The sequence below is a fragment of the Pseudogymnoascus verrucosus genome (genome assembly GCF_001662655.1).
Source record: "Pseudogymnoascus verrucosus strain UAMH 10579 unplaced genomic scaffold scaffold_16, whole genome shotgun sequence".
Classification (NCBI taxonomy): domain Eukaryota; kingdom Fungi; phylum Ascomycota; class Leotiomycetes; order Thelebolales; family Thelebolaceae; genus Pseudogymnoascus; species Pseudogymnoascus verrucosus.
Window position 1 is genome coordinate 492,198 of NW_017263667.1, and position 12,494 is coordinate 504,691.

Consider the following 12,494-nt stretch of genomic DNA (forward strand, 5'->3'; position numbering starts at 1 on the left):
ACCTTAATAAATAATATAGAGTACCTACTACGTGGAATATTGCAATAAATTATAAAAGAAAATGACATACCGAGAACTGTCGTCGTCTCTAAAATCTTGGCACTCTAAAGCGGTGTTCCTGGCCGCCCCACCAAAACTGTCCCCCTCGCTCGTCCGATGGTACGTACAGCCAATCATGCCCCACCACTTTCGGTGCCCTGCATCAAATCATCTACGCGTCTCCTATCGCGTCTCTGGTGCCCCAAGCGCGATAACCTCAAAATTCAACGTCCGGGTAAAACATATTTGTTGCCTCATCGCCAAAACGAACAACGATGCCGTCACTTTCGACAGGCAACCGTCGCCGGCGGGTGCCTGATCCCGAAAGTAGCGATGAAGGGGACGACTCTCCCGCGCCGACGAACTCCAGAGTGTCCGGCGCATCGAAACGCGCGAGAACAGGACTAGATTCTTCACAACTCTCTGACGACGGCCTAGATCAAAGCGCAATGAATGGCATAGCTCTCCGTCAGAACGGAAATGGCCACAGCCAGGACGGATTCCAGCCTGGCGCAATCACGAGAGTCAAGGTCAACAACTTCGTTACCTACGAAGACGCCGTTTTCAACCCAGGGCCCAACCTCAATATGGTTATTGGACCGAACGGCACAGGCAAGAGCTCGCTGGTCTGTGCGATCTGTATCGGCCTTGGGTACGGTGCGGCCAACCTCGGACGAGCGGCGAAGTTCAGCGAATTTGTGAAGCACGGCAAGGACCAGGCTACGATCGAAATCGAACTACAAAGAAAACCCGAAGATCGCTCGAACTATATAATCAAAGTCCGCATTACAAGAGAAGGCGATAAACGGAAGTGGTGGATCAACGGTTCCGAAGCACCTTTGAAGAATGTACAACAGTTGGTCAGAGGGCTTGGGATCCAGGTCGACAATCTGTGCCAGTTCTTGCCTCAAGACAGGGTCTCTGAGTTTTCTGGGCTTAGCCCAGTAGCGCTTTTGCATGAAACCCAAAGAGCTGCGGCGCCGCCCGAGATGCTTACATGGCATGACGAGCTCAAGAACTTACGAAAGAACCAGAAGGGAATCCAACTCAACCTCGAAACCGACGAAGAGACGTTGCGTACACAAGAGGAGCGCCAGGAAGGTCTTCGCGGCGATGTTGAAAGGTTGCAGGAGAGGGCTCAAATACAAGAGAAAATCGCATTACTTGAATCGAGCGTCCCTTTCGTCGACTACAACGTTAAGAGACGTCATTATATTGAGTGCAGGGAAAGAGCAAGAGAAGCAAAGAATCAACTCGTAGCTCTAGAGGCAGAATTTGCCCCAACGGTGCAAGCAGTTAATAATAAGGAAGAGTACCATCGCCGAATCGACGTGGCTGTAAAGGAGCGGAAGAAGGATCTCCAAAATTCAGAGCGTGCGGCAGACAATTTCTTTGCGCAGGTCGAAGAAGCGAATGAGAGCATCAAGGAGCTGGAGCAGAAGGCCAAATCAGAACGGGATGGAGAGCAGAAACGCAAACAGCAATATGCCGCCATAAAAGAAAAGATTGCCGCTTTGGAAGCCCAGTTGAAGAATGAGCCGCCAGCGTTTGATGGGCCGGAATGGAATGCCAAAATTGTAAGTTGCTCACCGATACAGAAGCGAAGCCAGATCTAACTATCTCCCATAGAGAGCTGAGGAGCATAAATGTCGCGAAATCGAAGCCGAGCAACGCCAGGTGACCGAGAAACGCGAGGATCTCGACAGACAAGGGCTTGATGTTAGAGCTCGTGTTGCTGAGAAGGAGCGGGAGCTCGCCACTCTCAACTCTCAGCAAGGTAAAAATATCAGCTTGCTCAGAAGTATTTCCAGAGATGCGGCAACGGCATGGGAATGGATTCAGGCAAATCGCAGCAAGTTCGAGAAGGATGTTTTTGGCCCACCACTCATTGAATGCAGGGTCAAGGACCCCCGATATGCCAATGCCATTGAATCTCTTTTCCAAAAGAACGATTTCATGGTCATCACAGCACAGACAAGCGCAGATTTCAAGATATTAGACGAACAGCTGCTGGGAGCCTCTAACCTCAGGCTTGCTGATATCAACTTGAGGACTGTATCTAGGAGCCTTGGCCAAGTCCGAAATTCACCTATGCCGACCCATGAGTTGGAGAAACTTGGCTTGGATGGATGGGCCTTGGATTACGTCGATGGCCCTGAGCCAGTCCTTTCAATGTTGTGTGGCGCCGTGAGGCTAGACAGAATTGCAGTGGGACTGAAAGATCTGAACGAGAGCCAGTATAATGCTCTCACATCGAGTGCCGTATCAACTTTTGTTACAGGACGTTCTCATTACAGTGTCCAGCGTCGCCGAGAATACGGCCCCGGAGCTACGTCAACGACCACAAAGTCTATACAAAATGCTCGTTACTGGACCGGCCAGCCTATCGACACCAATGATAAGCATGAACTTGAGGAAACACTCAAAGGTTTGCGGGAAAACTTTGACGTCATGAAGGTTGAATCTGGTGGGCTAAAGGAGAAACTACGCGTGTTGGGCGAGCAAAGAAGTACCATCTTGGAAACAATAGTAAGTAAACCTGGCCCTCGTGCTACCGGATTTTTTACTCACTATGTCTAGAAAATTCTCAAGGCCAAGAAGAATGAAGCACAGTTAATTGCCGGGCGGTTCCAAGCGCTACCAGGCAAAATAGGTATGCCGGTCTATCCCCAATCGCTTTTGACACTCCTGCTAACGTGCTCACAGAGCGAGAGAAAGAGAACTTCCAAGCAGTGAAGCTAGTCAGTGACAACTACCGTGCGCGGATGCGAGAGATCGAGGCTCAATCCGACGAGCTCGTCCTCAAGAAAAACGCCTTATCCATCGACTACAAAGCCCTCGTCCAAGGCATCCGCACGGCGCATCTCTCCCTCCAAGAAGCCAAATTCCGCCTCATCGAAGCCGCCTCCGACGTCGAATCGCTCAAAGAGCACTCCTCCAACATCACGCGCCGCGTCCAGGAAGAGCGTCAAAACTACGAGCGCGCAAACGAAGAATACAAGAACGTCAAGGCGCAAGCCATCGCCGTCCACAACCAGTGCATATCCATCCTCGCCGAGGGGAACAACAAGGAGTACTTCGAGACCATCGATAAGGACCTCACCATCGAGCAACTAGAGCAGGATATCGACGCCGAGAAGTCAAAACTCGATTACATCCATGACGGCAACCCGGGCGCCCTCCGCGAATTCGAGACCAGACAAGCAACCATCGACCGCCTCACCGCGACTATCACCTCCGCGCGCGCCGAGCTCACCTCAGTCGACGCCTCGATCGCATCTCTCCGCTCGCGATGGGAGCCCGAGCTAGACAAACTCATCGCCTCCATCAGCGCCGCCTTCGCGCACAATTTCGAGCAGATCGGCTGTGCCGGCGAAGTCGGCGTTCACAAGGACGAGGACTTCGACCTCTGGGCTATCGAGATCCGCGTCAAGTTCCGCGAGAACGAGACACTGCAGCAGCTGGACCAGCACCGTCAGAGCGGCGGGGAGCGCAGCGTCAGCACGATTTTCTACCTGATGGCGCTGCAGAGTCTGGCGAGGAGTCCGTTTAGGGTTGTGGATGAGATTAATCAGGGGATGGATCCGAGGAATGAGAGGATGGTGCATGAGCGGATGGTGGATATTGCGTGTAGGGAGCATACGAGCCAGTACTTCTTGATCACGCCGAAGCTGTTGACGGGGCTGAGGTATGATAGGAGGATGAAGGTGTTGTGTATTGCGAGTGGGGAGCATATGCCGAGGGATCACAGGACGCTGGATATTAGGTCGGTGATTGCGAGTCGGAGGGCGATTATGATGCCGGTGAGGTGAGGGGTAGGGTATGATGGGGACGAACGGACTGTGGTTGGGGTTGAGATGGTGGGCATGAGTTTGGCGCTTGGAGTTTGATGTATAGCGATATGATAGATACCAGGGTGGTCTGTTTTGCAGCGAGCGTCCGGGACATGGAATGTTTTGCTTGCTGGGTCGTCGATTTCAGGGGTTTTTATCACGAGGCTCTAAGATAATATAACGAGAATACGGTTTGTAAACATAGAAGAACAGCTCTGAAGGATCAAATGATTTCAATCCCTCCCTCCTTTCGCAGTCAAACCCCCAATGATCGTGTATTACCCCCCTTCCTCAGCCTCCCTTCCTCAGCCTCCCTTCCTCAACCTCCCCCTTCCCCATGCCACCCGCCCACCCAACTAGCGAAACGCCCACCCTCCTTTCCCAACCATAACAATCCCCAACCCAAACCCGCAACCTCTGGCCCCCAACCCATCTAGCGAACCACCCACCCCCTTATAAACCCCCTTTAACCCCCCTCCTCCCAGCGGCACAGTGGCGCAGTGGTAGTACCACTGTCTGGACAATCTGGCCAGCGGAGGATAAATAAAGGGGATATGGGTTCGGTTCCCGGCGAGGGAGGGAAATGGATGGATAGAAAGAGATTTGGAAACGAGCGATTAACGACAATAACAAACTACAAAAAGTAAAATCATAAAAAGATGATTTTCTCCCTCATCAGATATCAAAATCGAAAGGATATCTGATGAGTATTTTGCATTTTTGACCTTCTGACTTACCTTTTTTGTTTATAAGTCTTGCACGCACCTTTTTGTTGAGCCCCCTCTGAATCAATCAATCAATCAATCTTTTTGCCTTAGTTTGTTACTTCGCTGTGATGGAGGTGAAATTGTGAATAGGGAGAAGTGACAACCTTTGCAGTATCAACACAACAGCTTGGACACGACAGCCAGCAAGGAACACAATACCTCTTCGAACACAACAGCACGAACAAACACAACGCCTAGAACGTAACAGCAAGAATAAACACAACGCCTCGGCGAGCACAAACGCCTCAAACCAAACACAACAGTCCGCCTGACTGCAACATCTCAAACAAAAACACCACCTTAAAATCAACAACACAACAAATCAAAATCCAAAAGATCACCAACAACAACACACAATTACAAACACGCGGAAAGATCTTGTTACTATGATTTAAAGGTATCTTTTTACTCCTCCCAACAACCCACCCACCACGCACGCACGCCGTACACCTAAGCTCACCTATATATCTCATTCCAATCCCCCTCCGGCAGCAAGCGCCATACCCACCACAACCGCAAGCAATCAAGCCTCCTACGCCGTCTCGCCCTCTTCCGGTCTGCGTGCCGTGAGGACATAGCTATTTTCGTCAGCCGTGCTCTTTTTCCACAACACAATTTCGTCCCATTTCCTGCACACACAACAAGCCGAAACCTCGGAACGAACAGGGGATTCGAGGTGGGGAAGAGAGAGAAGAAGAAGATAAGAAGAAAAAAGAAAAACTCACTAAGGCCACCAACCATGGATCCCCCTATCCTTAACCTCCTTCCTCACATTCACCAAGAACACCAGCACTTCCTCCTCCGTCCACCCAAGCGCCTTCACAAAAACCCTCATAGTCATAACCTCCATCCCGCTCAACAGATTCTCCATCTCCCACGCCCCGAGGACCTTCATCCGTGTATCCTTCGGCCACGTATTAATGGGCAGTTTAAAGATCTTGAGGTTTATATCGACGAAACCGCGCTCTTCGAACCAGCCCTTCCAGCGGATGGGGTCATCAATGGGGGTGCCGAACATGCGGGAGGAGGTGATCAGGTTGGAGGCGAATTGCTCGAGGGCGCCGCCGGGGGGGACGGTGTTGTCGTCGCTGCCAAGGAGGGCGGTTACGGCTTGGAATTCTACCCAGCCGCCGGGTTTGACGTGGCTTGGGGGGTGTTAGTTTTGGGGTTTATCGCGGGGTAGATGGTGGGGCTGGGGAAGGGGGGTGGGGGGGTGGGCATACGTGTAGCATTGGTCTATCAGCTTAGGCCAGTCGCGAATGCAGTAGATGAGGTCGCGGAGGAAAATGAGGTCGAAGCTGTTCTTACTCCACATCCAAGGCTCTTCCATGTCGTCGAGCTCGAAGCGGCAGTTCGGGGGGACCCTGGTGGTTGTTAGTACTTGGGGGCCAAAGACGGGGATCAGGGGTCGTGTGTTGTGGTGGGGGGGTTACCATTCTGGTTGGGTGGGTGCGATGTCAACTCCGATGACCTGGGTATGTTAGATCATGATATCGATATAGTGGGTAGCTGGGGAACTCACCTCAGCGGATGGGTATTCATCGGCGACATCGATACACCAAATTCCTAAACCAACATATCAGCCACGCCCCTACCAACATTCAGGATCAACCCACCAGTTCCACAACCCAAATCCAAAATCTTCTGCGGCGAATCGCCAATCGGTGCCAAGAAGCGTTTTTTCTCAAGGAGCCCATAGTACTTGGCATGCGACATATCCAGACGGTTCAACTCCGTGTCGTCCATTGGGAGTCCATACTCTGCGATACGCCGGTGTGGTCAGCCGGTGTTCATTGATGAGTTAGGGGACGCATGGGTGCGCTGCTTACCCTCTTTCCCATACACCGCGTACGTCCTGCCGCCCTCGGCGACCTCGCCGCGCAGCACAGACGAAGTTATGGAGGTGAACGCGCTGCCGCCGGCAGAACTACCAGAATCAAAGGCCTGGATCGCGGCACGTTAGCATCCACAACATAGCTACCCGCTTCACAGCCAGCAGAGTGGGGTTGCAGCAGGTGTCTTACCTCATCATCGAAGTCCGCGAGCGCATCATTCTGCGACAATAGTTAGCAGCTGCGTGCGGGAAGTGCGGGAGGGCGAGGTGGGGCCATGAAACCGCATCGTGTCTTGTCAGAGAGGGACGTCAAAGTCTCTCTCCCTAGCATCGTATGCGTCTCTTAGTTAGCCTCCACCCACAGCGCTAATGCTCACCTCGTCCACCACGATCTGGTGTTCCTGCTCCTCGACGGGGTGAAGCTGAGCGGCAGTAGGCTCGGCAGTGGTGGTGGTAGTGGCTACAGGTTCGGCGGTAGTAGCGGTGGTTGTGGTGGCTACAGGTTCGGCAGTTTCAGCGGCGGTTGTAGTGGCCACAGGAGCGGGCGTTTGGGCCGAGGCTGCGGCGGCTTGCGCCAGCGGTTCGGTCATGGTCTGTCAAGGTCGGGGAGAGGGGTATAATGGAGACAAAGGGATCTGAAGGGGGAAGGGAGAGGGGGGGGAGGGAGTAAGAAGTAAGATCGATGGAAGGGTCGTAGTAGTAGGTAGTGGTGGTGGGCGCGTAAGATGCGATTCAGTTGTCGCGACGGCGGACAGCGATAAAATCCGGTACGGCTCGCACCTCCCGCAGGACAGATGGCATTGAGTTTCGTTCGGCCGTGGCAGGTATGACGATGGATTGGCTAGGATTTAATGCCCGCGATGGTAATCCCCGCAAGGATTAACGGTGCAAACGGGTAGGGATGTGGGATCTGGTGGGCGAGGAAGGGTGTTGCATGTGTTGCAGTGTTTATGCAGAGTAATGTAGAGATTTCCCCGGCTGCATTCCGGTTCGTTGGCCGTGGATGGTGGAGGGGGAGTGTTAATCTATGGAGGGGTGGGTATTATGTAGGTAGGTTTGTGTGTGTACGACTATACGAGTTATGTGTTGCTCGTATATAGAGTATTGATATCTTGTTATTGAGGTAAATAGTAGTTATTGTTAGTATAGTGTTGTAGGTGGATATTATTGTATGTAGGAAGGTATAAAAGGACAGGTATAGGATGGGATGAACGGGTGGTGAGAGAGGAGGGGTTTAGAGGGTTCAAAGAGGGGTCTGTGTGCAGATTGGGGTGGTTTTCTATGGCTTTGAGGGTTTTGTGTGGTTGTTTTGTGATGTGTTGTCCGCGGCGGAAGTGGGGTTATCGGCAGCGTAGAGTAGCTAAAGGGAGCTAGAGTGGACTAGAGTATCGAGATAGATGCTAGTGGTAGCTAGAGTAGTATTAAGTCAGACCGATGAGGCACGTGGGCGGGGTATTTTCGTGTAGAGGGGTTAGAGAGGGGTATCCTAGGGTTATCCCTGATAATGCTGATGATTCTGATATGCTGAATATGCATGTTTACGGGTACGTATGCGTCTGTTATGGCTATGAATGCCTGCGATTGGAAGGAACGACTATGGACCACGTCGCCGCTGAAGAATTGCTGTGCATAGTACTCGCTTTAGGTTTAAACGGTAAGCTCCACTGAAGAATATGCAACAGGGTCATGGCGTATGCATTTGGATCTGATCCAGCCACTGTTACACGGGGGATTTGCAAGGGTGAGCGTATGGGTGGTGTAGGGGTGGTTGTATGGGTGGTGTATGGGTGGTGTATGGGTGGTGTATGGGTAGGTGAGTATATACCGAGTCGTAAATAGTGTGCCATATGACCGTACTTATATGAGTGATCAAAAACTGGGAAATGGGTTAGATGGTGGTTGGTATGTCTAAGGTTGATCTACTGTGCTAAGCTTGCCAGTAGTCCTCTAGTAGCCCTCTAGCAGCCCTCTAGTAGTCCTCTAGTCAGAAGAAGTAGAAGGGAGTACTCGGCTAAGGAGGGGTCAATCAGCTCGACTAGCTCCACAGCCCTTCGGAGTGTGTGCGGAGTTTAGCTATAGTAGCTATAGTAGTGTACACCACTACAGATCGGAGGAGAGGGCCAAACAGGGGATCGAGCAAGCAACCTCGGGGGTTAGGAGTGGAGTGGAGAGTCCAGAGTCAATAAAACAGGCTACGAGACAGACTACGACTCAGACTACACAGGCCATGGCTGACTACGACTCAATACAACACCATACAGCTCGAAATGACAGGCAACGACAGGCTGGAACTGCCTCGGACAAGACACGCCCACTGGCTCCCTGCAGGATGCATCTGAAGCAAGAGTCTCGTTCACTCCCACCATCCACGGCAAGGCGTCGTCCCAAGACATCCCATTCCGTCCCTCCCTCCCGTCCCTACCGCCCCATGTCGTCCTCCACTATCGCCCACTCCCACCCACCCGCTAATTCACCTTCACATCCGGTCCCCCCCCCCAATAACTGAGACCATCCCACCGCTCTCGCTCGCAACCCACCTCCCCAAGCACAGACTTCCTCAACCACGCTGTCGGTAATCCAAACAACTCACTCCCTTGCACACAACACACTGCCAAAATGACGGAACCAGCATCATCTCAAGATCACAAAATCAACAGCGCCCTCGTCGAAGCCGAGAAGCTAGTCGCGCAGCTCAAATCCTACACCGGCACCACCGCGGAGCACCTCGCCCTGCTCACCCAAAATGAGGCGATCCGCACTCAGCTCGAAGAGCCTTTCGACTCCGTGAACCGCCTTCTCGAGGAGCTCGCCCTGACCGGCGCCCTCTACATGGCCATCGAGATCGGGATCCTGGACAAGCTCCCCGCCGACGGGAGTTCCGTCAGCGCCGCCGACCTCGCGGCGGCTGCTAATGTCGATATCTCGGCTGTCACGCGCTGCATGCGCGTTTTGGCTAATAAGAGCTTCGTTGTTGAGACGGCGGCGGATGAGTACAAGCACAATGCGCTCTCGCAGGTGTGTCGCCCTGATGGCCTCGGCGCGCTGTTTTTGCTCAGTATGGACCTGCATAAGGGGTGGGCCGCGCTGCCGGAGTACTTCAAGACGCATGCGCCGGAGGATTTGTACGATCTGAAGAAATCGCCCATCGCGTACGCGGTCGGGAAGGAGGGGCTGTCGTACTACGAAGTCCTAAACCTGGATGTTACGACGAGGAATATTTGGAACAAGGCTATGCAGGTTGCCGATAAGGCGATGCCTATCCTTGGGATGTTCCCGTTTAAGGAGATGAAGGAGCAGGTGGAGAGGGAGCCGGAGAGGGCGTTCGTGGTTGATATGGCTGGGGGGAGGGGACAGGCGCTGTTGGCGATCCAGGAGGAGTGTCCGGGTGGATTCGGCGGGAAGTTGATTCTGCAGGACTTACCGATCGTTATTGACTCGCTCGCGCCTGAGGAGATTCCTAATATTGAGGCTACGGTTCATGATATCTTCACCCCGCAGCCAGTTAAAAGTAAGCTACCCCTCCCTCCCCCTTCCCCCCTCCCCTGTCACGGTCATGTGAGTCGGAAGAACGCCCGCGCTAACTCGCACCCCCCCCTAGACGCACACATCTACTTCATGCGCCGCATCCTCCACGACTTCTACAACCCCGTCTGTCTCGAGATCCTACGCAACACCGTCCCCGCCATGGGCCCTGACTCGCGCCTCATCGTGTGCGACATGGTGATCCCGCAGCCTGTCGAGGTTGGGGGGAATGCGCATCCGTACTGGATGGATTTCTCGCTGATGCTGATTAGTGGGAAGGAGAAGACGATGAGGGAGTTTGAGGGGATGTTTGAGGAGGTTGGGTTGGAGCTGGTGAAGGTTTGGCCGTCGGTGTTGGGGGCGACGGTTATGTTGGAGACGAGGTTGAAGAGGTAGATAGTCGTTGGGGATCGGCGGGGGGGGGTGTTTTCAGGATGATAGTGATATGTTTTCAGGATGATAGTTCTTGGTTGGTTATCATATCGATCTCATTTCTTCGCAGACTAATTGACTCGTTTCCACGTGCTATCCTCCACTTCGTCTCTACATCCTCCTGCTCAACAGAAAACCAATTGTAATCCCCCTCTTCTCAAATAATTTCACGACACAACCCACATCCCAATATCCCGCACCACGATAGCAATTCAGCCTGTACAACCGAGCATGCAGATGCATGACATGCATCCCCCCATCACAGCTACGCCACCATCATCTCATCCCATCTCCCCCCACCACCCTGCATCGGAGGGAAACTCCGATCCCGCACACAACACACCATAGCATACTTTACCATCGCGATATATTAACGATCTTCTAGTGGGGCAGGCTGTTTCGAAATTGGATGTTCGTCTGTTCATTATTTGGTTCGGCCTTTCCCTCGAGCTTACCCCGCCGGGTGGGGGGGTGAGCGGGTACAGCCGGTGGAGCTAGTTTGGGGGGTTGGGTGCTGATCGTAGAGATGCTGTGCTGGATGGCGGCGAGCTGCAGATTGAGGGTTTGTTATGGCAAGAATGATAAAGGGGAGGGTATTTGAGTGCAAGAAACGCGTATATTTTGTCTGGTCTGTTATGTTGGATAAGAGTGGTTTATGGGTATAATTTGTAAGAAGTGATTTTGAATATTTGCAATTATTTACATGATATTTTATCAGATATCCCCCAATAAAAATAAAAACTACACAAAAACCAAACTTTAACCTCCACCCTACCACCAATGCAAGCTTCGCTGGGCTCCGCCAGTACCCGACAGAGCACCGCATGAACGTAACTGTAATTATATTCAGAGCTTGGATCAGGGGAAAAAGATACCATTCCCCCCAAGGTCGTCCAGAAAACACGTGCCACCACAACCCCGCCAAAAGCGGTGAGAGCGGACACGATGAGGCAAAATCACCAAATTAGTCCTAGCGTAACTACTCTAGATCGATAGCTGGGCCGCATGGCATAAAGTCGCGTCGTTGGTGAAAGGGTCTGGGCTAGTTACTATAACGAATTCCAGTACGACGTAACCTTGACGACTATATTCAGAATTCTCCTGCCGACAATCAGACAACTACTGGGTAGAAGCGGCTTGAATACCCAAACGGGAGATATTTATAAGGAGAATCCGGAAATAAATACAAAGGCATAGTCGCGATGGCGAAAGAAAAATCTATAAACCCAGCGCAAGCCCAGCGCAAGGCCGAGAAAGCTAAAGCTGTCAAGAAAGGTATCCTCCCCCCTCCCCTCCCCCCACCCCCTCCCATTTCACTCCCCAGCAACACCGGCTAACCCCCTTCCCCCCACAGGCAAAGCAGAAGCCCAAACCCGCCGCACCGAGAAGCTCGCCCGCCGCAACCCCGAACGTCTCCAAACACAGCTCTCCTCCCTCCTCGCCATCGAGTCTTCGGGCACAAAACTTACCGCTCACGAGGTGCGATTAAAAGAGGAGCTGGAGAAAGATCTTAAAGCTGTCCGCAAGGCGAGGGAGACGTTGGGGGATAAGGCGCCTGCGTTTGGACGGGGGGGTGGAGATAGGGAGGGGAGGGATAGGGAGGGTGGGAGAGATGGGGGGAGGGGAGGGGGGGTGTTGGGGAAGAGGAGAAGGGATGGGGGAAGGGGAGGAGGGGAGGAGAGTGAAAGTGATGTCCCTGAAGAGGTAGCTGGTGTGCCGATGCCGAGGGATACGCCGCCACCTATACCGAAGGAGGTGCTTGATAAATGGTACCAAGCGCGCCGAGACAGATGGGCGGCGAATAACCCGCAGCAGGCGGGTCGGGGAGGGGAGGGGAGAGGAGAGGGGAGTAGCGCGAATGCAATGCCACTTGGTGCGAATGCACGCGAAGTCGGCACCGGAGGCAGGGAAGAGGAGAGGAGGAGGGTTCCCCAGCCAGTGGTGGAGGCGAAAACGGTATACGAAGCTGCGCCGGCGATTAGGGATCTAAGGAAAGAAGCGGTGAGTGCGTTTGTGCCGGCGGCGGTGAGGAGGAAGATGGAGATGGCGGGGGGGGGGGGGGGGTGG

General features: G+C 53.1%; 4 protein-coding genes across 4 annotated transcripts; 3 read left to right on the forward strand and 1 right to left on the reverse strand.

Annotated features, from left to right (window-relative positions):
• Positions 1-229: 229 nt before the first annotated feature.
• On the forward strand, positions 230-4,117 carry SMC5 (structural maintenance of chromosomes protein). The gene is made up of 4 exons (XM_018274070.2): positions 230-1,616; positions 1,669-2,568; positions 2,620-2,692; positions 2,746-4,117. The coding sequence occupies exons 1-4, from the start codon at positions 315-317 to the stop codon at positions 3,849-3,851; spliced, it is 3,381 nt and encodes a 1,126-aa protein (XP_018131410.1). The 5' UTR covers positions 230-314; the 3' UTR covers positions 3,852-4,117.
• A 958-nt stretch (positions 4,118-5,075) lies between these two features.
• On the reverse strand, positions 5,076-7,705 carry VE01_04600 (uncharacterized protein). Its single transcript, XM_018274071.2, has 9 exons — positions 6,851-7,705; positions 6,664-6,693; positions 6,469-6,583; positions 6,256-6,399; positions 6,162-6,205; positions 6,073-6,110; positions 5,863-6,003; positions 5,365-5,784; positions 5,076-5,217 (listed from the first exon to the last, which is right to left on the reverse strand). The coding sequence occupies exons 1-9, from the start codon at positions 7,061-7,063 to the stop codon at positions 5,172-5,174; spliced, it is 1,191 nt and encodes a 396-aa protein (XP_018131401.1). The 5' UTR covers positions 7,064-7,705; the 3' UTR covers positions 5,076-5,171.
• Positions 7,706-8,918: 1,213 nt separating this feature from the next.
• On the forward strand, positions 8,919-10,413 carry VE01_04601 (uncharacterized protein). Its single transcript, XM_018274072.2, has 2 exons — positions 8,919-9,981; positions 10,072-10,413. The coding sequence occupies exons 1-2, from the start codon at positions 9,090-9,092 to the stop codon at positions 10,389-10,391; spliced, it is 1,212 nt and encodes a 403-aa protein (XP_018131400.1). The 5' UTR covers positions 8,919-9,089; the 3' UTR covers positions 10,392-10,413.
• A 1,067-nt stretch (positions 10,414-11,480) lies between these two features.
• VE01_04602 (uncharacterized protein) lies at positions 11,481-12,467 on the forward strand (the record flags this gene model as incomplete). The annotated part of the gene is made up of 2 exons (XM_018274073.2): positions 11,481-11,702; positions 11,782-12,467. Coding segments are annotated over exons 1-2 (759 nt in total), but the record flags the coding sequence as incomplete, so codon positions are not given.
• Positions 12,468-12,494: the final 27 nt, after the last annotated feature.